Genomic DNA, 25,639 nt, shown 5'->3' on the forward strand with positions numbered 1-25,639 from the left:
TCTCACCAGTGCCCCTCGGGTGTTCACCAACCTGGATGACTGGCTGTTGAAGGCTCCAATGCCCCAGGCTCTCGTCGCCCACCTTTAGACTTTGACGGACCTCCTGCATTCGCTGGGGTTCACTATAAATGTGCCGAAGTCACACCTGACTCCCTCTCAGAAGCTCCCTTTCAACGGAGCTGTTCCGGAAACAGTGCAGTTTCGGGCCTATCCTCCTGAAAAGTGAGTCCTGGGTATTCAGGTTATGATTCCGTTGTTTCAGCCTCTATCCTGGATTTGGGTGAGAGAGACTCTGAGGCTGTTGGGACTGATGGCTTCCTACATCCTATTATTCAAACATGCCAGATGGCATATGAGGGCTCTGCAGTGGGACCTGAAGTCTCAGTGGGCACAGCATCAGGGAAATCTTACCGACATGGCTCAGATCTCGGAGGGAGCTGCAAAAGACCTGCAGTGATGGTTAGTGAACTGCAATTGAGTCAAAGGCAGACTCCTCTCCCTTCCCCAACCAGATCTCACAATAGTGACAGATGAGTCACTCCTGCGATGGGGCGGCCATCTGGAAAAGGCGGAGATCAGAGGTCTAGGGTCTCTGGCGGAATCTGGGCTTCATATCAACTTCTTGGCGCTTCGGGCGATCCGGCTAGCATTAAAGACATTTCTTCCTGTTGTGAAAGGGAAGATAGTGCAGGTGTTCACGGACAACACTACCGCAATGTGGTACTGCAACAAGCAGGGAGGTGTGGGGTTGTGGACCCTTTGTCAAGAGACTCTGTCTCTGGACATGGCTGGAACACCAGGGCATAACCCTGGTGGTTCAACACCTGGCAAGTTCTCTGAACGCCATAGCGGATGAACTCAGCCGGCGATGCTTAGCGGATCATGAATGGTGTCTCCATTCAGAGGTGGCGTAAGGATTCTTTCAGTAGTGGGGAGAGCCTTGGTTAGATCTATTCGCCTCCAAAGAGAACACGCAATGTCAGCAGTATTGTGCATTGGAGTCTCCAAGATGGCTATCGCTAGGCAATGCCTTTCGTCATGAGTGGAGTTCAGGCCTCCTGTACGCCTTTCCACCCATACCACTTCTGCCAGTGTTCTCAATTAAATCAAAAACGACCCGGCCCAAATAATCCTAGTGGCTCCAGATTGGGCACGAAGAGTCTGGTATCCAGAGCTTCTCAAAATGAGCATCAGTCCTCCAATTAGTTTGCCTCTTCAGGAGGATCTTCTGTTGCAGCAGCAGGGGAAGGTACTCCACCCCAACCTGTCAACTCTGCGGCGTCATGCGTAGAGATTGAGCCGGCGGCAGTTGATGGTTTATGACCTTCCTCCCGAAGTCTGTGATGTCATTCTGGCAGCCAGGTGTCCCTCTACCAAGACGGTGGTTTACGCCTGCCATGGGAAGTGTTTTGTATTATATTATACAGAGAGGTCTATTGATCCTCTTTCTTCTTCTCTTTCTAATACCCTTCTTTTCATTCTGACACTCGCCCCACAGAGTTCCTCCTTAGGGATTCTTAAGGGCTATCTTTCTGCCTTATTGGCTTTTCTTCCACTGCCTGATCAACAGGCTTTGTTTAAGTCTCCTATAACACAGAGATTCTTAAAAGGGCTTGAGCATATGTTTCCACCTACGCCTTTTGTTATGCCCCAGTGGGACCTTAATCTGGTGCTCACTTTTCTTATGTGTGCTCCTTTTGAGCCTTTACATAATTGTCGTTTCTGGCTGCTCACTATCAAAACAGCCTATTTAATGGCGATCACATCTGCCAGGAGAGTAAGTGAGATGTAGGCTTTATCATCAAAACCGCCGTATCTCACGGTATATCCTGATAAGGTTGTCCTTAGAACTCGTGACTCTTTCCTCCCCAAGGTGGTGACCCCTTTGCATCTGGGTCAGAACATCACCCTGCCCACCTTCTTTGCTCCACCGCTCGCTCTAAAGAAGAGGAGCATCTCCACTGTCTGGACCCAAAAAGAGCGTTGTCGTTCTACCTTGACTGCACAAAAGAGTTCAGAGTGGATGACCAATTCTTTGTGGGGTACGTTGGTGCAAAGAAGGGTCAGGCAGTTCAGCTATGAACCATTTCGCGCGGGGTCATTATCTGTATTAAAATCTGCTATGCATTGGCTAAGAAGCCGCCTCCTCAGTGCTTGAGAGCTCAGTCTACAAGGGGAAAAGCTGATACCACAGCGTTAGGTCGAGGTGTGCTAAGCCTAGACATCTGCCAGGCGGCAAGGTGGGCTTCCTTGCACACGTTCGCAAGGCACTGCTGCCAGGATAGCCAGGTGAGGAGAGATGGCCATTTTGCTCACTCGGTCCTACAGGACATTCTTGTATAAAGTATATGTCCACAGCGCTCTGCCAGGAGGTTATGGCTTGGGTATCTATTCTAAGGTAAGGAATCTGCAGCCAGAAGTCTCTGTCAGATGAGCAAGTTACTTACCTTCGGTAACACATTATCTGGTAGGGACTCTTTAGTTGTCAATGTAGCCCCTTTCATCACCTATTGCTTTTTTTTTGTATTTTACTTTACTCCAGTATTGGAACTTTCATAGAGTCACATACTTGAATCGTTCCCTGTCGTCGAGGTGGGAGTACCAGGTACCTTTGGTCCCTGTACGAAGCTGGCACTTTATATGGTATACCAAAATGAGGTATACAATGGAAAGTCCCTGGGTTCCCTTACCAGTGGACTAAGACTTGCTGTAGCAATCCCAAGGTGCTCTTTTTGGGGTTAGTGTGGTTGAGCAGCCTTGGGCTTATCAGAGGGGAGTGTTAAGACATCTGCAAATACACACACAGTCAATAAGTGAGTCACACGACACAATTAGGAGATCCACACTAATTTACAAAAACAACAAGTATCTTTATATATATTTAGGCACTAGAATCATTGCAATCAGGTAAGTACGTTTTGCAAGAAAAATACTTTCTGGTTTAAGAAATTTGACACTTACAGCATTTTTCAGATGTGGCAATGTTAATCTATGGAGGAAAGACAAGTACTGCATTCAGGTATAATACAGAGACTACGGGACCAATCTCCTGGACTTAAGATGAGTATGGGGCAAGAGTCAAGACCACACCACCAGGTCACACTGGGTGGCACTGGGGCGGCCGAGTGCAGAGGTGCAGTACAGTGTTGGGTGCCCAATGTTAGCCAAATGGGATTGGTCTGGTTGAAAAGAAACCTTAGGTTTGGACAGGGAGTCCAGTCGAGGAGAACCAACAGGTGGGTTATAGTCTTGAGATGCTCAGGGATTTTGGGACACCTTAGAACTACTTCTCCACAGGCCAGGGGCATCGGGTTTTTTTCCACCGGGAGCACTCACAGTTGAGGGGGCCTGCAGGCAGAGGCTGCAGCTGGCGTCAGGGAGTCCACAGTGAGCAAGTCCAAGGTGGGAGCCACAAGAGTTCCTGGGTCTTTGTTAAAGGCTGGCAGTCATCCCAGGCTTTTGGAGGCATAGTAGCTTGCAGGAAGAGTTGACTTTGGCAAAAATCGACAGGAAAAACAGACTGGCCAGCAGGGCGGAAACAGCAGAGAAGCCAGCAGGGCTGGGCCAAATCGAGTGCTTCTTCCTCAGTCTTTGCTTTCGTGGCTCTTGAGTGTCCTTCTTTGTAGGTCAGCTTGAATCTGATTTTCTGGTGCTAGAGGCTCCCCAAATACTGAATTTAGGAGTGTTAGGTGAGTGTAGGATAGTAGCCAATGGGCTACTTAGCATTGGGGTCACTATGCTTCCTATATAACCCTGTGCCAGGGTTCCTAATTCTGCCAACACCAAGATGGCAGATTTCTAAATGTTGTGTCCACATTAAGCAGCCCACCTTAGGACTGACCTAAGGGCTGGGCACACCTCTGAGAATAAAAAACAAAATCCCACCTGTCTAGTTGCCAAATCGGCCCTGGGTCAGAGGGGCAGCATGTCTCCTTTGAGTAATGTCAGCTCTGCATATCAAGGGCGGTGGGTTTCTTTGAAGCCCCCTGTCTTGAAATGCAAATTCCCAGGTCATCCTGTTGAGAAGATGTTCTAACACCCCTGCCATAGCAGGCTTTGTTTCTATCCACCCGAGAGAAAAAGCTCTCACCCCTGGGGGTCAGAAACGTGGCTGGTGGTGGCAGGCCAGTTAGAACTAGTCATCCAGCACGCTGAAAAATGGTAGGTTTTTCAGGGGGCACCTGTAAGTTGCCCTCTGGGTGCATGCATTAATAACTCCATCACTGGCATCAATGAGGGTTTATTAATATCAAATGTTTGATATCAAATATCCCTATTTTCAGTGAAGCCATCATGTAGCTGATGAACTCTTATTGACTAATGTCCAGCACGTGTATTTAAAATACCTTCCTTGTTCACTCACTATGTCTAAGAATTGACAAAGACATAGCAGGGGCATATCTGCTCTTGCAGATATGTCCTAACATTTAATATAAAGCACCCTGCATTGGGGCTGTAAGGCCTGTTGTAGGGCTGACATACATATATTGCATGCAGTGTTAGGGGCATGTCGTGTTTTCACTTTTAACTGCACTAAGACTCGCAGCCTGCAGCGACAGTCTGCATGTGGTAGGTGAGGGGTCCCTGAAGATGGCACAATACATGCCATAGCCCTTGGGGACCCTCTTATGTGCCCATACTCTTGGAACCAGGGGTACCATTTACTAGTGACCTATAGGGGGCTAAAGGTATTGCCAATTGGGGGACAAGTGCACAGTTTTAGGGAAAGATATCTGGCAGTGGGGACCTGGTTAGCAAGACTTCATGCACTTTCAGTCGAAATTGCATTAAATACCAGCCAAAAAGTGAAGGTGACTATGCCAAAAAGGGGGCACTTACCTACATCCCCTCTGGCATGCCTTCAGGATTCACAGAGCTATGGGGGTCTCAAATCGGACTTCCACTAGCGGGCTTGTTCTTGATGCCATCTGCATCTGCTGGGCCCACTAATGGGCCCTTATTGAATCTGGCATGCATTGACTTCTATCCAGTCACCAAAGTCCATGTTGTTTCCTTTCATACCAGTGCCAACACCGACCCCTCTCCAGTGCCAATTGATGATCCGGTTCAACACCGATCTCAGACCCCAAACCGATCAACCAGATTCAGGCCTAGATCAGGCTATGAAATCACAAAACTGGTAGTTCTGCAGCCGGATTCAAGGCCAATACCTATTCCTTGATGCTAATATCAGCAGATGCTGAGGATGACTTTTGATGATGATTTGGATGCAGTGCAAAAAGAACCTAATACCTCTCAAGGCACTGGTGGTATTGAGGAAGGGGAAAAGTTGCTTCCCCCCTCATTATATTTAGGATTAATGGTATTTCATCTTACAAAAGATTAGTGGGCTAAATACATCTCGTGGGGTGGACCTGTTTCACCAACATAAGAATGAGCTTTGTTTGCAGTGGTACAAACTGAGGGCAGCCGAAACACTGTAGAACAGAGATTAAAATAAACATATTGACTGAGATTCTTCAGCCAGGACCAGATTCATATGATCCATGATAGCCATTTAATAAAGTCCTTACCAATGCACTTCTGGTTACATTATCTAAGCCAAGGGTCTCCAACCTTCTCTGTATTTAGAGCTACTTATCAATGAAACTAACAGTATTAATGTTGTAATAGTGACCTCATCAGCCAAGATTACATTAGCAGCCACACCATTCATGATGACTAGCCATGATTACCTCTGTGCTCAGGCAGGGTAGCCATCAGTGATGTAAAAAGACGCTTTGTCAGGTTGCTATGTCTTTTCATAGAAAATACATAATAGCTATAGTTTTAATTGCCCTGGCACCATGGTAAAACTATTACTAAGCTTCAAATATATTTTAGGAATACAACTATTTTTCTCCAAACATCAGCATAGGAGTTCCGAAATACATTCATTTCGAATCAACAATTTTCCATTTTGGTATTATGTATAAGCAAAAAAAAACCTTCTAATTTAGCAGGCTGAGCTGGACACAGGAGAGCCTCTTACTGGTAGCTGGAGAGCTCCCAGTAGCTTGCGAGTTACTCGTTGGAAAAGCATGGTCGAAGCCATGCTCAAACCCAGTCAGTCAGTTGGCCTGTGTATGTAACTTATGTTAGGTGAGATAGACAAGCCCTCTGTCACTCTGACGTCCTAAGTAAGCATTATGAACTTGAGAGCCTGATTGTTCAATATTCAAAACATAAGGTTAATCCAAATTACTTTCTGTTGGTTTACAGGCAACACCAGCCCTTCCAAACTGTACTGCAACAACTCACTCACTCCTTTGAGGTCTTAGAAGCACTGGCAGAAACTGTTCAATCCAGCAAGAACAGCAGACCACCATTTCTTCCTTCTCCTCTGCAGTGACTACCAAGCTGCTTTAGTTTGCTCTCTCAGGCTCTTGCCTAGCCAGTAGGAGACAATACATCATTTCCTCCCCGACTGGAGATTCATTACCTCGGACATGTGGTTCATACAAATTGTGCAAAGGGGCTATGCTGTCCCTTTCATTTCCTCCCCTCCCAACCATCCTCTCACACTGGAATGACTTTTGAAGGATCACTCTGCAGTACTGATGCAGGATATCAACCTTTTGTTGTCCTGGGGTGCCACTAAATGGGTGAGGTGGGTACTTGCGTTACTTCCTTTTTCTGAAGGACAGTTGCCTTAAGCTATTTTGGACCTCCCTGCACTGAACTCTTTTCTGAAGAATGGCAGGTTTTAAATGCTCACTGTCTCAGTTCCTATCGGTGCTGGACCCAGGAGACTGAATGGCAGCCTTAGATTTGCGGGATACGTGTTTCCAAATACCCGTCCCACTCATTCCACCAGAAAGAGCACTAATGAAGGTTAGTAACATGTTCTTCAGCTCTTGTTTGCAAGTACACTTTTTCCACTTGTAACATCATGTTCCCTTATTTCTGATGGATACAACAAACTATGGATTCCTCACCTTATGAATTTTCCCAATGTGCCAGCATTCAACGGAAACTTTCTTCCCAGCTCTTCACGTCGACTAGGATGTCACAATTGCGTGGCTCCGCACGCGACTCCATCTGACATCATCGTGGCAATAAGAAGTACTCGCTGGCGTGCTGACATCAGTTCATTTTTTTCCGCGCCTTCGACGCTTATGGTTTTCTCCCAACTCTCGAACAGCTACTGTTTTGAAGGTGTCTTATTGTACTTGTTACATTGTCTCCGCCTAAGAAATCAAGTTTTAAGCCTTGTCAGGAGTGCGGGGACCGTATGCCAGCCACGGACCCTCATGAAGACTTTTTGTGGTGTCTGAGTTCGGACCACGACGTGGAAGGGTGGTTTTCTTGCCAGAGGATGAATCCACAGGCGTTAAAAGAAAGAGAGGCTAAGCTTTTCTTAGCAAAAACGAAGAGTGGACGCAGGAGTTATCAGAGGTCCAAGACAATGGACTCTTCATCTCATAAGTCGTCGAGATCACTCAAGAAAGCGGCGCCGACATGATTCTCCACGCCATTCTTCTTGAGATCGGTCTCAGACTCTTTCTTGTTGAGGTCGTACGGCGTGGGAGGTCAGTCCTACTGTTACTCCCCAACCTCAGAGTCCTCAGGCTTCTCCGGCGCCATCACTGATCGAGGGTAGTCGAGTCCCCGGCGAGTCCTCCGACTGACTTTTCACATGTGTGGGTTCAGGAGTCAGTGGCACAGATTTTGGATCCGACCCAAGCGCCGCAAGAAGAACAGAGGTTTCCTGCCTTCCTAACTCCGGGAGTGGATCCGGCGGCTTTTCTAAATGCTATGTTCAGCATTTTCAATAAAGCTATGGTCCCTGCTGGTGCACCGACTGGTCCTGTGGGTCCATTAGCGTTCTCCTTGGGTTCACCGGCTCCATACAAGTCGCCTCAGTTTGTGCCTGTCTATCAGGCTGAGGATGCTGGTTCGGCGCCGATGACGTCAACTCGAATGATGCCGATGGAGTCAGTTCCTGTGCAGGATGGGTCCTGGTCGGGACGGAGTGTATCTCCTTCATCTCCTGTGCCACGTCTATCAGTCTTGAAGCCGACGTCATTGACGTTGGCTAACTCTCTATCGACGCTGAGGTTGGAGGCCAGGCTGAGATCGAGGAGGAGGGCATTGAGGCTCTTGGAAGAGCAAGAATACCAGCAACAGTTATTGGAGGAAGGAGAGATTTCTTAGCCCTTGGGAGAGTTTCAGGGTCTGGCCTCAGCTAGTGGACTGGATACCTCCCCTGAGTGGGATCTTTCATCCCCGGGTGAATTTACGGAGGAGGCAGCTTCCTATCACACTGTCATAAGGAAGGCTGCGGAATTTTTGGAGCTTCCAATGCCATCTTCGGAAGTAAAAACAAACATTTTGACTGAGGTATTGCATCCTGCCTCCACTTCGGCTGAGCCCCTGCTCCCTTTCAATGATGCTTTTACTGAGCTTATTTTGGACATTTGGAGAAAGCCTGTTACGTCTCCAGCGGTGTCCAGGACTGTAGCAAGGAGGTACAGGGTTGCTGCTGGGGATCCAGGATTTTTATCCCAACGTCCGACTCCTTAGAGCTTGGTGGTCCAGCCTTCTTGTTCTGCTCGTTCTGCACCTGGTTCCTTTCCTGCTACTCCATCGGACAGGGAGTCCAAGAGGATGGAGCAAGCAGCCAAAAATACTTTCTCCTCTTGTAGTATGGCCCTAAAATCAATCAATGCTACCTGTGTGCTGGGTAGTAGATATGTTCATGCCCTGATGGACACAGCTAAAGCTGTGGTGCCTAACTTGCCTCAGGATATACAGGCGCAGTTTGACGATCTCCATTTGGACACCAAAGCGGCGGCCAAACACATCATCCAGTCTGGTCTGGATACAGCAGACTCAGTAGCCAGGGCAATGGGTACTTCTGCGGCCACCAGGAGACATGCGTGGCTAAGGTCTTCTGGGTTTTCAACAGACGTCCAGGCAACTTTATTAGACCTCCCGTTTGATGGCGAAAAGTTGTTTGGGGCCAAGGCGGACTCTGCTTTAGAACGTTTCAAAGACACTGCAAGATCTTTGGGGCTACAGGCTTCTACATCTACTCCCTTCAGATCCTTTCGGGGTTTTGGCCGTGGTTCCGCTTATCGTGGGAGACCTCAGTCCAGCATTCAACATCCTGCCAACCCTCTCTATAGATCTTTTAGAGGGAGGGGGAGGTTTAGGAAACGAGGAGCCACCCAACAGCACCCTGCCTCATCCTCTTCCTCTTGGGGAACACAACAAGGAAAGCAGCCCAAGTTTCCCATCCATCTTAAGTCATGCTTCTCCCGTAAGGGGCAGGATACTTAATTTTTTCCACAAGTGGGAATTAGTCACATCGGACTCTTCAGTACTAAATATTGTGGGGAAAGGTTATGCCTTTCCTTTTCGGGAGTTTCCCCCTCCTATCCCTCCCCGTCCTTCGTTTTGTTCAGAAGATCCTCTCCTGTTGCTGCAGCAGGAGGTTCAAGTCCTTTTATCAAAAGGTGCAGTGGAGTTGGTTCCAGAGCAGGAAAGGGATCAGGGTTGCTATTCAAGATATTTCCTGATTCCCAAGAAGGATGGTCGATTGAGGCCTATCCTGGACCTGAGGATTTTGAATTGGTTCCTCAAACAGGAGAAATTCAAAATGCTGTTTCTAGCGCAGGTGCTTCTGGCGTTGAACAAGGAGGATTGGATGGTGTCTGGTGACTTGCAGGATGCTTATTTTCATATCCCCATTCTCAAGTCACACAGGAAGTATCTCTGGTTTGTGGTAGGGTCACAACACTACCAGTTTGTGGTCCTTCCTTTTGGTCTTACTTCCGCACCTCGAGTCTTCACAAAGGTGATGGCGGTGGTTGCAGCAAACCTCATAAGCAAGGGAGTATCTGTATTCCCTTACCTGTATGATTGGCTGGTCACCTGCAAATGACAACACAGTTGTTTTTCAGCCTGGGCTTTACGGTGAACTTGCCCAAGTCTCACCTGGAGCCCTCTCAGCACCTCCTGTTCATAGGGGCAGTACTGGATACGACATTGAATCATATCCTCCGCCTCAGCAGATTCAGGACATTCAGGCGTTGGTTCCAATGTTTCAAAATGGAGGGGTTGTTCCAGTCCTCAAGGTCCTACGTCTGCTTGGTCTGTTCGCTTCTTGCATTCTGTTGGTCACTCATGCACGTTGGCACATGAGGGGTCGCCAATGGTGCCCCTGCAAGCAGTGGTTTCAACACAAGCCAGGCTCTTAGGCCCTCATTACAACATTGGCGGTAAATGCCGCTTACCGCCGTGCAGAAGATGGCCAACACACCACTGCGGCGGTGGAATTCCGCTACAGCTATCACGACCCACAGCTCGGAATTCGCCATGATACAGACACCCACACATGTCCGCCACACCAAAGGTCAGTGATAAACTTGTGAAAACAAAACCTCCACCGTCACGGCAACAGGAATACGCCCACACTATCACGACCCACGAATCCACGCGGCGGTCTTTCAACCGCGGTATTCCATTGGTGGTACACACCGCTGCGCTCAAAATACACACACATTTACAAAACAACCACATTGGACGAATCGAAATACATACACCTGATACACATACACACACCACTCCCACACACCCAATCCAATATAAAACACACACCCACATCACCCACAAACCCTTACTACCAAAAATTCTGAAAGAAGGCCAGAGAGAGACACCACCAGAAACAACACTAGCATCCACAGACACACAACATCATCACTCACACAACATCCATGCACCTAAAACAACACACAACAAAACATCCCCTCACACATCACAACACACACCACATCATGGCACCACAACGACACCCCAGGTTCTCTGAGAAGGAGCTCAGGGTCATGGTGGAGGAAATCGTCCGGGTAGAGCCACAGCTATTCGGATCACAGGTGCAGCACATCTCCATTGCTAGGAAGATGGAGCTATGGCGCAGAATTGTCAACAGGGTCAACGCAGTGGGACAGCATCCAAGAACATGGGATGACATCAGGAAGAGGTGGAACGACCTACGGGGGAAGGTGCGTTCCGTGGTCTCATGACACCAGATTGCAGTTCAGAGGACTGGCGGTGGACCTCCACCTCCTCCCCCACAACTAACAACATGGGAGGAGCAAGTCTTGGCAATACTGCATCCTGAGGGCCTCGCAGGATTAGCAGGAGGAATGGACTCTGGTAAGTCAACTCTTAACTATTATATCCCCCACCCTACCTGCATGCCATCACATACCCCCACCCTCAACCTCACCCCATCACTCCAACACCTCACATATGTCCCACTATCACAACCCACCCATCCCAACAACCAAGCCATGCATGCAACACCACAGCAGGGACACCGATCACCAAAGCATGTCCACTACACATACCCACACAGACCCCAAACCAAAAATCACACAAGGACCTAGACAAGAATGCAACACTGGAGTACAGGGTCTCTCACCCATTGCACACAATGGCACACACAGATGCAATAATCATTCCTTTACCCCCCTGCAGGACCCCTACCCAACGTCACCAGACAGGATGTTCCAGACATATCCAGTCCCCCCACAGAAGAGGCCCACAGTGATGACAGCATCTCTGCACAACTGGATCAAGATGACCAGCCTGGCCCATCTGGGACTCCGGGACAGTCGGTTCCCCTGACACTGGCACAAGCCACCACAGAGCCTCCCCCCCCTCAGGAAACACCAGCACAGCACCCACCCAGGGGGCCAATACCTCTGTCCCCAGGACACGTCAAGCAGCAGTGTGTCCACCACTACAGGGAACCCAGGCAAACCCACCACCCCAAGAAAATCAGGGACCTGGGGGCAGTGGCAGTGGGCACACGGTTCAGGGGACAGAGGAACAGGAAAATAGGGGAACTGGGAGGACAGCTGTGCGACAGAGGGAGGACAGGCCCAGGGAACCGACTCTCCACAAGGCCCTCTCCAGCATCATGGGAGCGTACCATCATTCCCAGGAGACGATGGCAACGGTACTGGCCAACTTTCAGGAGACCCAGCGGCTGCAGGAGGAACACTATCTGGGGATCAGGGAGGAACTGAAGTCCATTAACACCACCCTGGTCACCATTGTAGGGGTGCTGAAGGACCTTGACAACACCAGGAGGGACACTGTGGCACAACAAGGGGCCCCTGACACTAGCCTGGATGATGAACAGCTCTCCACCTCTGCCGGCACTAGTGGACAGGAGGCACCGCCACAGGACCACGACACCAGCACCCCACCCCCTGCAGATGGAGAGCCACCCCGCAAACGCTCCCTAGATCCAGGAACAAGACAGAGAACATTGCCAAGACCCCCACCAGGGAATGAGACCCCCCTGATTGTCACCCTTCTGTCCCACTTTGTCACCCTGTCCATCCTTCAACTGCCCTTGCTCCACTTCCTATGCCCTTTTGGACAATGCACCTATGAAACAAATAGACTGGACTCTGCCATGGACATTCCTCCACCATCAGCCCTGTCCATTTTACAGCCCCCTCCACTTATTTGCACAGAAATAAACACACATTGTAGGAAGTTGGCTCTGTATATACTATTTCAAAGTAAGAAATAGTGTGCACAGAGTCCAAGGGTTCCCCTTAGAGGTAAGATATTGGCAAAAAGAGATAATCTAATGCTCTATTTTGTGGTAGTGTGGACGAGCAGTAGGCTTAACAGAGGGTAGTGTTAAGCATTTGTTGTACACACACAGGCAATAAATGGGGAACACGCACTCAGACTGATTCCAGGCCAATAGGTTTTTATATAGAAAAATATATTGTCTTAGTTTATTTTAAGAACCACAGGTTCAAGATTTACAAGTAATACTTCAAATGAAAGGTATTTCACTTAGGTACTTTAGGAACTTTGAATAATCACAATAGCATGTATAGTTTTGGCAAAAATGGCAATAAGCTATTTTAAAAGTGGACACTGCAAACATCAACAGTTCCTGGGGGAGGTAAGTAATTGTTAAGTTCACAGGTAAGTAAAACACTTACAGGGTTCAAAGTTGGGTCCAAGGTGGCCCACCGTTGGGGGTTCAAGGCAACCCCAAAGTTACCACACCAGCAGCTCAGGGCCGGTCAGGTGCAGAGATCAAAGAGGTGCCCAAAACACATAGGCTTCAATGGAAACAGGGGTGCCCAGGTTCCAGTCTGTCAGCAGGTAAGCACCTGCGTCCTCGGAGGGCAGACCAGGGGGATTTTGTAGGGCACCGTGGGGGACACAAGCAGGCACAGAAAGTACACCCTCAGTGGCACAGGGGCAGCCGGGTGCAGAGTGCAAACAGGCGTCGGGTCTCAGATAGGAATCAATGGGGAGACCCGGGCGTCTCTTCAACGATGCAGGCAGGCACAGGGGGGGCTCCTCGGGGTAGCCACCACCTGGGCTAGGTGGATAGTCGCCTGGGGGTCGCTCCTGCACTGGAGTTCAATTCCTTTAGGTCCTGGGGGCTGCGGATGCAGTGTTGGTTCCAGGCGTCGGGTCCCTTGTTACAGGCAGTCGCGGTCCGTGGGAGTCTCTGGATTTCCTCTGCAGGCGTTGCTGTGGGGGCTCAGGGGGGTCAACTCTGGCTACTCATGGGCTCCCAGTCGCCGGGGAGTCCTCCCTGTAGTGTTCGTTTTCCACAGGTCGAGGCGGGGGCGTCGTGTGCAGAGTGGAAAGTCTCACGCTTCCGGCGGGAAACGTAAAGTCTTTAAAGTTGCTTCTTTGTTGCAGAAAGTTGCAGTTTGTTGAACAGGGCCGCTGTTCCCGGGAGCTTCTTGGTCCTTTGGATGCAGGGCAGTCCTCTGAGGCTTCAGAGGTCGCTGGTCCCTGTTGGATGCGTCGCTGGTGCAGTTTTCGTCGAAGTAGGGAGACAGGCCGGTGGGGCTGGGGCCAAATCAGTTGTCGTCGCCGTCTTCACTGCAGGGCTTCAGGTCAGCAGTCCTTCTTCTTCTTTAGGTTGCAGGATTCTGTCTTCTTTGGTTCTGGGAGCCCCTATATACTGAGTTTAGGGGTGTGTTTAGGTCTGGGAGGGCAGTAGCCAATGGCTACTGGCCCTGAGGGTGGCTACACCCTCTCTGTGCCTCCTCCCTGTGGGGAGGGGGGCACATACCTAATCCTATTGGGGGAATCTTCCTTCTACAAGATGGAGGATTTCTAAAAGTAAGAGTCACCTCAGCTCAGGACACCTTAGGGGCTGTCCTGACTGGGGAGTGACTCCTCCTTGTTTTCCTCATGATCTCCTCCAGCCTTGCCACCAAAAGTGGGGGCAGTGGCCGGATGGGCGGGCATCTCCACTAGCTGGTATGCCCTGTGGCGCTGTAACAAAGGGGGTGAGCCTTTGAGGCTCACCGCCAGGTGTTACTGTTCCTGCAAGGGGAGGTGAGAAGCACCTCCACCCAGTATAGGCTTTGTTCCTGGCCAAAGAGTGACAAAGTCTAGTGTGTGGCAGGCTGGCAAAAACTAGTCAGCCCACACTGGAAGTCGGGTATGTATTCAGGGGGCATCCCTAAGATGCCCTCTGGGTGTATTTTACAATAAAGTGCACACTAGCATCAGTGTGCATTTATTGTTCTGAGAAGTTTCATACCAAACTTCCCAGTTTTTAGTGTAGCCATTATGGTGCTTTGGAGTTCGTGTTTGACAGATTCCCAGACCATATACTCTTATGGCTACCCTGCACTTGCAATGTCTAAGGTTTTGCTTAGACACTGTAGGGGCATAGTGCTCATGCACATATGCCCTCACCTGTGGTATAGTGCACCCTGCCTTAGGGCTGTAAAGTCTGCTAGAGGGGTGACTTACCTATGCCTCAGGAAGTGTGAGGTTGACTCTGAGGGGAGTGCCATGTCGACTTAGTCATTTTCTTCCCACCATCACACACAAGCTGGCAAGCAGTGTGTATGTCCTGAGTGAGGGGTCCCCAGGGTGGCATAAGACATGCAGCCCTTAGAGACCTTCCCTGGCATCAGGGCCCTTGGTACCAGGGGTACCAGTTACAAGGGACTTACCTGAGTGCCAGGGTTGTGCCAATTGTGAAGACAAAGGTACAGTTTAGGGAAAGAACACTGGTGCTGGGGCCTGGTTAGCAGGGTCCCATCACACTTTCAAATCATAACTTAGCATCAACAAAGGCAAAAAGTCAGGGGGTAACCATGCCAAGGAGGCATTTCCTTACACACATCAATCACAAAACAATCTGGAGTCAGTCTGTGCTTTCACTAATGTGTAAATGCAATAACTATGGAATTATAGCAATGTTAATTTAATTGTCCACATACCGATGGAACATAGCTGTAGGTCTTGAGGAAATATAGCAGAGGGCACAAAGTGGGACCCGCATCTATTAAATGGAAAGTCAAAGTGACAAGTCAGGGTCCATACACTGGGTGAAAATGACAGACTTCTGATAGCTCAAACAATAGTATGAGATGTGTGAGGCAGTGACATCTTCTTACCTGTGTCTCACTGGAAGTATTGCTGGATAACGTTGTTTCTGTTGTCGATATCCTCTTCTGCCTCCTCTTCTTCACTGTTCACAGGCTCCACAGCTGCCACAAGACCTCCAGCTGGACCATCCTGCAGAAAAGGCACCTGGCGTCACAAAGCCAGGTTGTGCAGCATACAGCAGGCCACGATGATCTGGCACACCTTCTTTGGTGAGTAGTAGAGAGAACCACCTGTCAAATGGAGGCACCGGAACCTGGCCTTCAGGTGGCCGAAGTTCCGTTCGATCACCCTCCTAGTTCACGCATGTGCCTCATTGTAGCGTTCCTCTGCCCTTGTCCTGGGATTTCTCACTGGGGTCAGTAGCCATGAGAGGTTGGGGTACCCAGAGTCACCTGCAAATTTTGAGGGACAGCTGTTAGACACACACTAACCCGTAGTGACAACCCCAGACGCCCTTCACACTGTATAGGGTCCTTGCCCTCATCTATTAGCCACACACGGTGCCTCTGGAGTTGCCCCATCACATAAGGGATGCTGCTATTCCTCAGAATGTAAGCTTCATGCACTGAGCCAGGAAATTTGGCATTCACATGGGAGATGTACTCGTCGCCCAAACACACCATCTGCACATTCATCGAATGATAGCTTTTCCGGTTTCTGTACACCTGTTCACTCCTGCGTGGGGGTATCAAGGCCACATGTGTCCCATCAGTGGCACCTATGATGTTGGGGATATGTCCCAGGGCATAGAAGTCACCTTTCACTGTAGGCAAATCCTCCACCTGAGGGAAAACGATGTAGCTGCGCATGTGTTTCAGCAGGGCAGACAACACTCTGGACAACACGTTAGAGAACATTGACTGGGACATCCCTGATGCGATGGCCACTGTTGTTTGAAAAGACCCACTTGCCAGGAAATGGAGTACTGACAGGATCTGCACTAGAGGGTTTATCCCTGTGGGATGGCGGATAGCTGACATCAGGTCTGGCTCCAACTGGGCACACAGTTCATGGATTGTTGCACGATGAAGTCTGTAGGTAACTATTACGTGTCTCTCTTCCATTGTCGACAGGTCCACCAGCGGTCTGTACACTGGAGGATGCCACCATCTCATCACCTGCCCCAGCGGACGTCCCTATGGAGGTGAACAGCGAGCAGAGAGTCAGCCTACACTGCGGTATCACAAAATGTCATTTGCACACATTTATTAATCCCCAATGTGCCTGTTAACTGTGTGTATGCAAGGCCTAGATAGGTGGGACGCAGTTATTATTAATGCCATGTGGCCCCCTGAAATGGCGGCTGCTTGACCTGTAAGGTGGGACAAGGGGATATGAGGTAACTGCACTGGCGTTCTACACCGTCGCGGTAGGCGGTCGAATACCGCGGCGCAATCCTGCATTGGTTAACATTGGACCCTATGGGTCCCAGGAGCCAATGATGTACGCCGGCGGTGACGGTACGCACCGCTGCGGACGTGACCGCCATTTTCTGTCTGTTCACTCACTTGATACCTGACCTTCAACAGGAGAGGACCTACCCTGCAAGTGCTGCTGTGACCTCAGTCTGGAAGCGATGATGGCTCATGTGTCTGGGGAAAGGGCCCCTGCCTTCACTTCGGAGGAGTTAGAGAATTAGTGGATGGGGTCCTCCCCCAGTACACACAACTGTACGGTCCTCCAGACAATCAGGTGAGTACACTGTGAGCATGCTGCATGGGCAATGCCTGTTTGGAGTGGTGTGGATGGAAGATACATGGGGGGGGAACTGAGGCCTGCATGAGCGGACGGTGAGTGTACGCGTATCAGGGCAAGGGTGGGAACGTGGGCCAATGAGTATGACGTTCCGGACGGGTATAGATCTTCCTTTTCCCCTGTACTATTCCTCTAGGTCAGCGCCCACCAGAAGAAGGATATTTGGCGTGCCATCGCCAAGGACGTCCGGACCCTGGGGGTCCACCACAGACAGAGCACCCACTGCCGTCAAAGATGAGAGGACATTTTCCGCTGGAGCAAGAAGATGGCGGAGGCCCAGCTGGGGATGGCCTCCCAACGTGGGAGGGGTGCCCGTCACACCATGACCCCCCCTGATGTTCTGGATCCTGGCGGTGGCGTATCCGGAGTTGGATGGGTGCTTGAGGGCATCACAGCAGCCACAAGGGGGTGAGTACAGTCACATTCATCTGACTCTGCGCGCATTACGAGGTGTCTTGGTGGGGGAGGTGGGCAGTGGGTTCCCCTAGGCCAGGTCCCTAGGTGGGCAGTGGGTTCCCCTACAAGCTTGGTAGGCAAGGTCCCTTGAGAGGCAGGTTCAGTGGAACCCCAACCCCACTAGTGATTAGTGCCATCTACACCTAGTCAGGCTCCTGTGACTTCCATGTGTGCAGCAATCGGGCTTAGGCCTTGTACCCCATGGGCATGTGAATAATCTAGGAACAATAAGTGCAGGGCGTAGTGCAGAGGGCTGCTGTGTCTGTAGTGTTCGCCAACGGTAGTGGTGTTGCATGCACTGAACATGTCTTTCTTCTGTCTCCCCCCCCCCCCCCCCTTTTTGTGGTCACCCTGTTCTTGTATGCAATAGCATCATCAGGTGGAGGATCAGTGGCAGCGGAGCAGGAGGGAGCTGAATCCCACTTGGCCCTGGAGGGCGAAACAACGGAGTCAGAAGCCACCAGTGGGACAGAGGGCGAGGGGAGCTCCACGGTGGGGACACGAGGTGACAGCAGTGACAGCGACTCCTCCTCTGATGGGAGCTCCCTTGGGGTGGCGGGCCCCTCTGTGCCCCCGCATCAACAGGTACAGCCGCCACTCCCCCTGCCAGCACCGCCCTCCCAGCAGCCCCTCAGCGTGTGTCCTGTGGCCGCTCACCCAGAAGTGTGGGCATCTCCTTCGCCCCAGGCACCTCAGGCCCTGCCCCAGTTAGCCCTGCTGCCCTCAGTGAGGAGGCTGTTGACCTCCTGAGATCCCTCACTGTTGGGCAGTCTACCATTCTGAATGCCATCCAGGGTGTTGAGAGGCATTAGCAACAAACAAATGCATACCTGGAGGGCATTCATTCTGGCCAGGCAGCCCAACAGAGAGCATTTCAGTGATGGCAGCCATTGTCCCTGTGTCCAGCCTCCCCCCTCCAACTTCCTCCACCCAGACCCAATCCCCTGTACCTCAGCCTATCCCAAGCACACCATCAGACCAGCATGCACACACTTCAACACACAAAAGTGGCTCTGGCAAACATAAGCACCACACATCCCACAGGCGCTCACACAAGCATCATACCCAGGCAGACATACCAACATCCACTGTGTCCTCCTCCTCCACGTCCTCCTCCTCCCTCCCAGTCTCATCTCCACTCACACCTGCATGCACTACATCTTCAGCCACTACCTCCATCACCAGCACGCCCATCACCACACACTGCTCACGTGCTCTCACCACCCCCACTACCATTCACACATCCCCTGTGTCCTCTCCCAGTGTGTCAGTGAGCCCTGCTCCCAAAGTACACAAACACAGGCACACACCCACCCAACAGCCATCCACCTCACAACAGCCTCCAGCCCATGCCCCTATTCACCCATATTCAGCAGACGTACACCTCCTACAACCACTACCTCTTCCTCCACTCCCAAACCCCCTCCATCTACCTGTCCCAGTGTGCCTAAAAAAACCTTTCCTGGCTAATATTGACCTCTTCCCTACACCTCCCCCCCGTCCGTCCGTCCACTAGGGCCAGGCTTTCCAGATCCCAACCCAGCACCTCAGCCACCACATCCCCAGGCACAGTGGTGCCAGCAACTGCGGGCTATTGGAGTGTGCCAACCATCAGGGCTGCCAGTGTGCCACGGAGCGAGGGCAAGGACATTCCGCCACCTGCCAAGCTAAAAAAGTTGCCCACATCCCGGAGGGAGAAGCAGAAAACACCTCCCACCAAGGGGTCAGGGAAAACGAAATGGGATAGTGGCAAGACAGCTGCGCCATCATCAAAGGTGGGGAAGGGCCAGAAACTGAAGGGCAGGTCAGGAGAGGGCATGGTGGCACCGACTGAGGGACCAGTGTCACACCTTCTTTCCACGTCGACGCCAACCTGTACGGCCGGAGAAGACCGCCACCTGCACAGCCGCCAGCACCGCTGGCATAGATCCCGCCGCCACAGAGCCGCCGCCAGCACCGCCACCACAGAGCCCGCAACCAGCACCGCCACCACAGAGCCCGCAACCAGCACCGCCACCACAGAGCCCGCAACCAGCACCGCTGCCACAGAGCCCGCAACCAGCACCGCTGCCACAGAGCCCGCAACCAGCACCGCTGCCACAGAGCCCGCAACCAGCACCGCCGCCACAGAGCCCGCTGCCAGCACCGCTGCCAGCACTGCCGCCTCAGAGCCTGCAACCAGCACTGCCGCCACAGAGCCCGTCGCCAGCACCGCTGCCACAGAGCCCGCAACCAGCACCGCCATCACAAAGCCCGCCGCCACAGAGCCCGCCGAAAGCACTGCTGCCACAGAGCCCGCCGCGACTGACACCGCCGCAAGCACCGCCAGTGGCCCCGCAACATCCTGAGCCAGGGGCACCACCGCAGACATTGATGCCATCCCCAGTGGTCAGTCGTCTGAGGCTGGTGGTGAGCTCCAGGAGCCTGGGCAGCTTCCATGAAGCATCACTTTCAGTGGGGAAAGGCATCCACTACTTCCGTCCTTGGCAGGATGAAGCACTCTGGGCACAAAGCCGCCTCCAGAACCAGTGGAGAGATACATCCACTACCTCAGTCCTTGGCAGGATGAAGCACTCTGGGCACAAAGCCCCCTCCAGAACCAGTGGAGTATCACATCCACTACCTCAGTCCTTGGCAGGATGAAGCACTCTGGGCACAAAGCCCCCCCCAGAACCAGTAGAGACAGTTATCCACTTGAGAGACTATGGCTTTGCACTCCCCAGGATGAAGCAGTGGGCAACCCACCCACTGAAATGACTTGTGAGACTGTGGGTTTGCACTCCCCAGAATACATCAATAGACATGGAGCCCCCTCGTGGAGCAGTGGCGTCATAAGTTCATCAGACTGAGGTACCCCCCCTCCCCCTGAGGTGCCTGTTTCATTTCGACCTGATGCCCCTGCAGTGTTCTCTCCGTTTCCAGTCAGGGATCTAGTGTGGGCCTCGCCCATGCATTTTGGGCCCAGTGGTCAACGGACAGTGATTGGTGCACTATCCAGACTTGTGTAGTTGGTGTACATAATTGTATATACTGGATTTGGAGTTTTGACTACTGGATTTTTATTGATTACAATCGTTCAAATAATTTCCTTTTTTCCTTGCATTATTCAAGGGGGAGTGGAGGGGTGTAAATGTAATGTTGCAGCATGTATTTGTGTGTATGGTGTTGTGGGTGAGGGTGGGGGTGTTGCATGGTGCGTGTGTGTGTTACTCTCTTTTCCCTCCCCCCTCCCCTGTGTTGTAGGTGCAGTACTCACCGTGGTTGTTGCCGCCATTGTTGGAGCTCCTGAAAGAGGAGCAGGAAGACCATCGCCGGCAGGATCTGCAGTTCTGGCCCCATGGCGTCCTGGTTCCTCGTGGGGTGTGGAGAGGTGGGTGATTTTTCCCTTCTGTGTACTGTTTCCGTCGTGTTTTTATTCACGTTCGTTTCATCCCGGAAAAGGTGGTGGATTGCCGAGTTGTGATAGGGTGGGCGGTGCATTGTCTTCCGTCTGTCTGTTGGCGGTTACGGGCGCCCTGTTTGTTTGTACCGCCGTGGTGGTCTGAGTGTTAAAGTGGCTGTCTATGCTGGCGGTTTCCGCCGTGGTCGTGATTCCATTTTTTTCCGCCGGCCTGTTGGTGGTATTACCGCTGCTTTAACACCGACCGCTAGGGTTGTAATGAAGGCCCTAGTGTCAAACCGCCCTTTACATCCTTTTTTGCTGACAAGGTGGTGTTGAGAACCAGGGCGGCTTTCCTTCCTAAGGTTGTCGCTCCCTTCCATATGGGGCAGTCTATTACTCTTTCATCCTTCTACCCTCCTCCCCACCCTTCAAAGGAGGAATAAAGACTTCATTGCCTAGACCCGAGAAGAGCTCTCAGTTTTTATATTGAAAGAACAAAACACTTTTGTGTGCATGAGCAACTCTTCGTTGGATATGTGGGCAAGATGAAGGGCAAAGCAGTCCATAAGAGAACCATATCCAGATGGGTCATTCTTTGCGTAAAGATCTGTTATTTACTGGCAAAGAAGGTTCCTCTTGAGGGTATTAGGTCCCATTCCACCAGGGCTAAGTCCACCACTTCGGACTTGGCTAGAGGTGTACCAGTGGTAGATATTTGTAAGGCAGCAACTTGGGCTTCCCTCCACACTTTCGCGAAGCATTATTGCTTGGATTCGGAAGTTAGGAGGGATGGCTATTTTGCACGTTCTGTGTTGCAGGATTTCTTGGTGTGACGGTCACGGACCCACCTCCGAGTGCAGTACTGCTTTGGGACTCTATTCATAAGGTGAGGAATCCACAGGTAGTTTTATCCATCAGAAGAACAAGTTACTTACCTTCGGTAGCGCTTTTTCTGGTAGATACAGTAGCTACCTGTGGATTCCTCACATTCCCACCCGCCTCCCTGTTGCCTGTCTGGTCATAACAAGACTTCTTTTGCTAGTTTTGTATATACATTTTTGTGTATTCTTATATTAATAAATATTGTGTTTATATTGTATTTGGATTGCAATATATATGTTGTTTTTGTGAGGTTGGTTTTCACCTGTTCGCCTCAAAGGCACGTAAAAACTGTTGAAACTGACATCAGCATGCCGGCGAGGACCTCTTATTTCCACAATGACGTCAGGCGGAGTCGCGTGCGGAGCCGAGCAATTGTGACGTCCTCGTCAACGTGAAGAGCTGGGAAGAAAGTTGCCGTTGAATGCTGGCACACTGAGAAAATTCATAAGGTGAGGAATCCACAGGTAGCTACTGCATCCACCAGAAAAAGCGCTACCAAAGGTAAGTAACTTGTTCGTTAGGCTCTTAGACTCTATTTAGTCACCTCCTTTATATTAAATTCTGCACCATCTTGGCAAAAGAGCTATATTTATTTACAAAACTGTATCATTTAAATATATGCAGTGACTTCATTAACCACAGTTGTGATGATAGTCTTACTTTCTATATTCAAGGTGAGAGTGGACTTGACTCTGCCACGGACGAAGAAGGAGATGGAGATAAGGCCAGAGCAGAATCATCTAGTCAGTGAGTACAATCACTGTTTGTAATTGATATGTCTACAGTATGTGGTTTTATTCATTGTATGACTAAGGCTCTGTATTTTTGAAGAACTGAAGATCATAGCTACCCCAACGTTTCTGTCCTCTGTGCAGCTACTTATGCCCTATGTCCAGCAGTTGGACAAAGCCAAAATCTTGGTTGTCAACTTATTTTACATTTTATAGGACTTAAAATGAGCTTGAAATCATGTCCGAGTTATGATATCCCTAACCTGTGTAAGTGAGAAATAAATATGCACATAAACTGTTTCCCAAACTGTTCCTCTAGTAACTTGGGTTGCTAGTTAAGGGGGATGAAACCCTACTCAATGAACAACCATAATGCTTATTATGGTGAAACACAAGCAAACCCCAAAGTAACCTGTGCTTAACCCCCTGGTAGCATGCCACAATGCAGTCAGACTTAACTTAGAGGCAATGTGTGAAGTATTATGCAGCACGTAAATAGTAATAAAGTCAACATACAAAACAAGAAAAATCCTGCTTCAATTTAGAGTAATAGGGTAAAGTTTAACAAATTATTTGACACCAAAATTACAAAAATCAATCAATACAAACAGAGATATGAATTTTTAAAGATTTAGGTAAAAATAGTGCTTAAAAGTAAAAAGCACCAACTGTGGTCATCTGATTGTACCAAAGTTACAAGTTCAAGACGATTACAGTGGAGCGCTGGCCAGCTACGGGGACCAAGTTAGGTCAGCTAAACAAAGTATCTTAAATCTTGGTTGTGAAGCATTGCGAGGTCCCGCATTGAGCATGTGTCATGCAGCGGCGGTTCTGATGAGCTGGGGGTTGCATTGCAAGGTTCTGTGTTGAGGATGATTTGTAGATGCATTGCACAGTAGCGGTTCCTAGGGGCTGGAATGCAAGGTTCTGCATTGAGAATGCATTGTGCGTTAGCGGATCTAATGCAGAGCTGCGAGTATATGCTTCACGCTACTTCAGTTCTGCCCAGAAGACCTTAGCTGGGCTGGCAGAGCAACTTGAGGTCCATTTTCAAGGGTCCAGCACTGAGGTGGCACTACTGAGGGGGCGGAACTTACAGCAGTCACTGTCCAGGTGCTGGGTTCAAGTTGGATGAAGCCTTTCCTGTTTCTTAGGCTTTTATCAGTTGGCCAGCCAACTAGTCTTAGAGTCACTCTGTAGTCCTGGTTTCAAGATGCAGGTCCAGTCCTTCTCACTCAGGCAGCAGAGTAGCAGTCTTTCTTGCAGCTGAGCAGCTCAGCAGACCTTCTGAGTCTTTCACCGGTTTTGAGGTGTACTGAATAGTTGGGGCTGAGGGTCGAATATGTATACCTGGTGCCCAATTTGAAGTAGGAGAAACTTCTAGAGTCTTCCCACAGAGCTGTCTGAAATGTGCTGCATTCCTGCCCCAGCTTCTCTGGGGGCACAATAGCCTGGTGTGAAACCCTTTGTGAGTGTGTTGACACTGATCCTTCCAACACCTATTACCCCTTTGTCTCACTGTCTGGGACCAGGCAATACACAAAGCCCAACTGCCATCCACACCAAGTCACGTGACCCAGGATATAGGCTGCAGGCACCAAATAATTAGGATATGAAAATTCCAGCTTTGAAAGTTAGCACTTATTAAATATTATAAGTAACACAATGTTATCCCATCGGAGAGACAGGCCTCACAGTAGTGTAAAATGAATTTAGGAGCTTTTCACTACCAGGACATGTAAAACTTAAAAATACATGACCAACTTTTGAAATACACTACCCTAGGAGTGACTTCCATGTATTACAAAGGGAGGTTTATGCCTGGTAAAAGGTTTATTTTGCCAGGTCAAAATGGCGGTCCAAAGTTGCACTCACATGCCGCAACAGCAGGTCCGAGACGTTTTAAAGGGGCTACTTTAGTGGGTGGTGCAATAAATGCTGCAGGCCCACTAGTAGCATTTAATTTACAGGACTTGGGTACCTGTAGTCCCAGGTTACTAGGGACTTACAAGTAAATGTGCCAAATGGGTGTATGCCAATCCTACCATGTTTAAAGGTGAGAGCACAAGCACTTAAGCAATGGTTAGTAGTTGTAAATTGTTCATAGTCCTAAACCCAACAAAAACAGATTCGGCAAAAACAGGAGAAGTAATGCAAAAAGCATGGGGTAAGACCACCCACAGGCTGACAGGTCTAACAGTTCACCTTGAGGATGTACTGGACAAATTACTTATTGGTTGCTGTTATTTTTATATTCATATACAGAGGAATCTCTGTTAAACGTTTCTCATTTTCTGCTGAAATACGAATGCCATTGTCATAGAAACTGCCCCTGAACCACTGTGCAGAACTTTTTCATTGCCCAGACTACTAGGATTAGGCAACATAGAGAACCAAGTTATGCAGTGTAATTATCTAAATTATCCAGCAAATCACAAATTATGAAACACATTCTCTGGCAGTTATTTTCATTCATTTGAGCTAGTGATATGTTTGTTAAATCTTAAAATTTTGCAAATTATGTGTCAAATCTTGTAATTGCTGCAGCCACGGAATCACATAAATTCATCGGCCCTCGCCCTTGTCTGTTGTTTACTCAGCAATTTAATAATGAAAGGTAAGCATAACCAAAATAATCCAATTCCAATCAGTGCCCATTGTTAGCAGCACTTTGAAGAAAACATATTTTTCAAGATAAATACCTTATAACGTCTTATATTGCCACCTCGGGCTTCAGGTGACATATACAAACCACTCAGTCTTCTGCCTCATGGTTTATGATGGCACTAGAACCCATTGGCAATATTGAACCAAATTACAGTTACCTTTGATGCATTCTCTCTCTGTTACACCATTTCTTTCTCTTTTTCTGGTCACATAATAGATGTTATTTGGAGCTATTGTACTTTGCTGAAAAACGTACATTAGCGCATTTATTACTACAGTGCAAAAGTCAAGTGTGATTGCTTTAGTGTGGCAATACTGACATGATAAGAACACTTTTTATTGTCTCATTCAT

General features: G+C 49.7%; 1 protein-coding gene across 3 annotated transcripts in view; it reads left to right on the forward strand.

The window, feature by feature from the left end:
* The window catches only part of CAAP1 (caspase activity and apoptosis inhibitor 1), a 298,509-nt gene that overhangs the window by 100,519 nt on the left and 172,351 nt on the right, over positions 1-25,639 (forward strand). For all 3 annotated transcript variants that reach the window (XM_069240801.1, XM_069240811.1, XM_069240818.1), the window contains one exon: positions 22,564-22,636. In XM_069240801.1, coding sequence (XP_069096902.1) covers positions 22,564-22,636 — 73 coding nt within the window. The remainder of the gene's footprint in view (positions 1-22,563; positions 22,637-25,639) is intronic.

The sequence above is a fragment of the Pleurodeles waltl genome, chromosome 1_2 (genome assembly GCF_031143425.1).
Source record: "Pleurodeles waltl isolate 20211129_DDA chromosome 1_2, aPleWal1.hap1.20221129, whole genome shotgun sequence".
NCBI lineage: Eukaryota > Metazoa > Chordata > Amphibia > Caudata > Salamandridae > Pleurodeles > Pleurodeles waltl.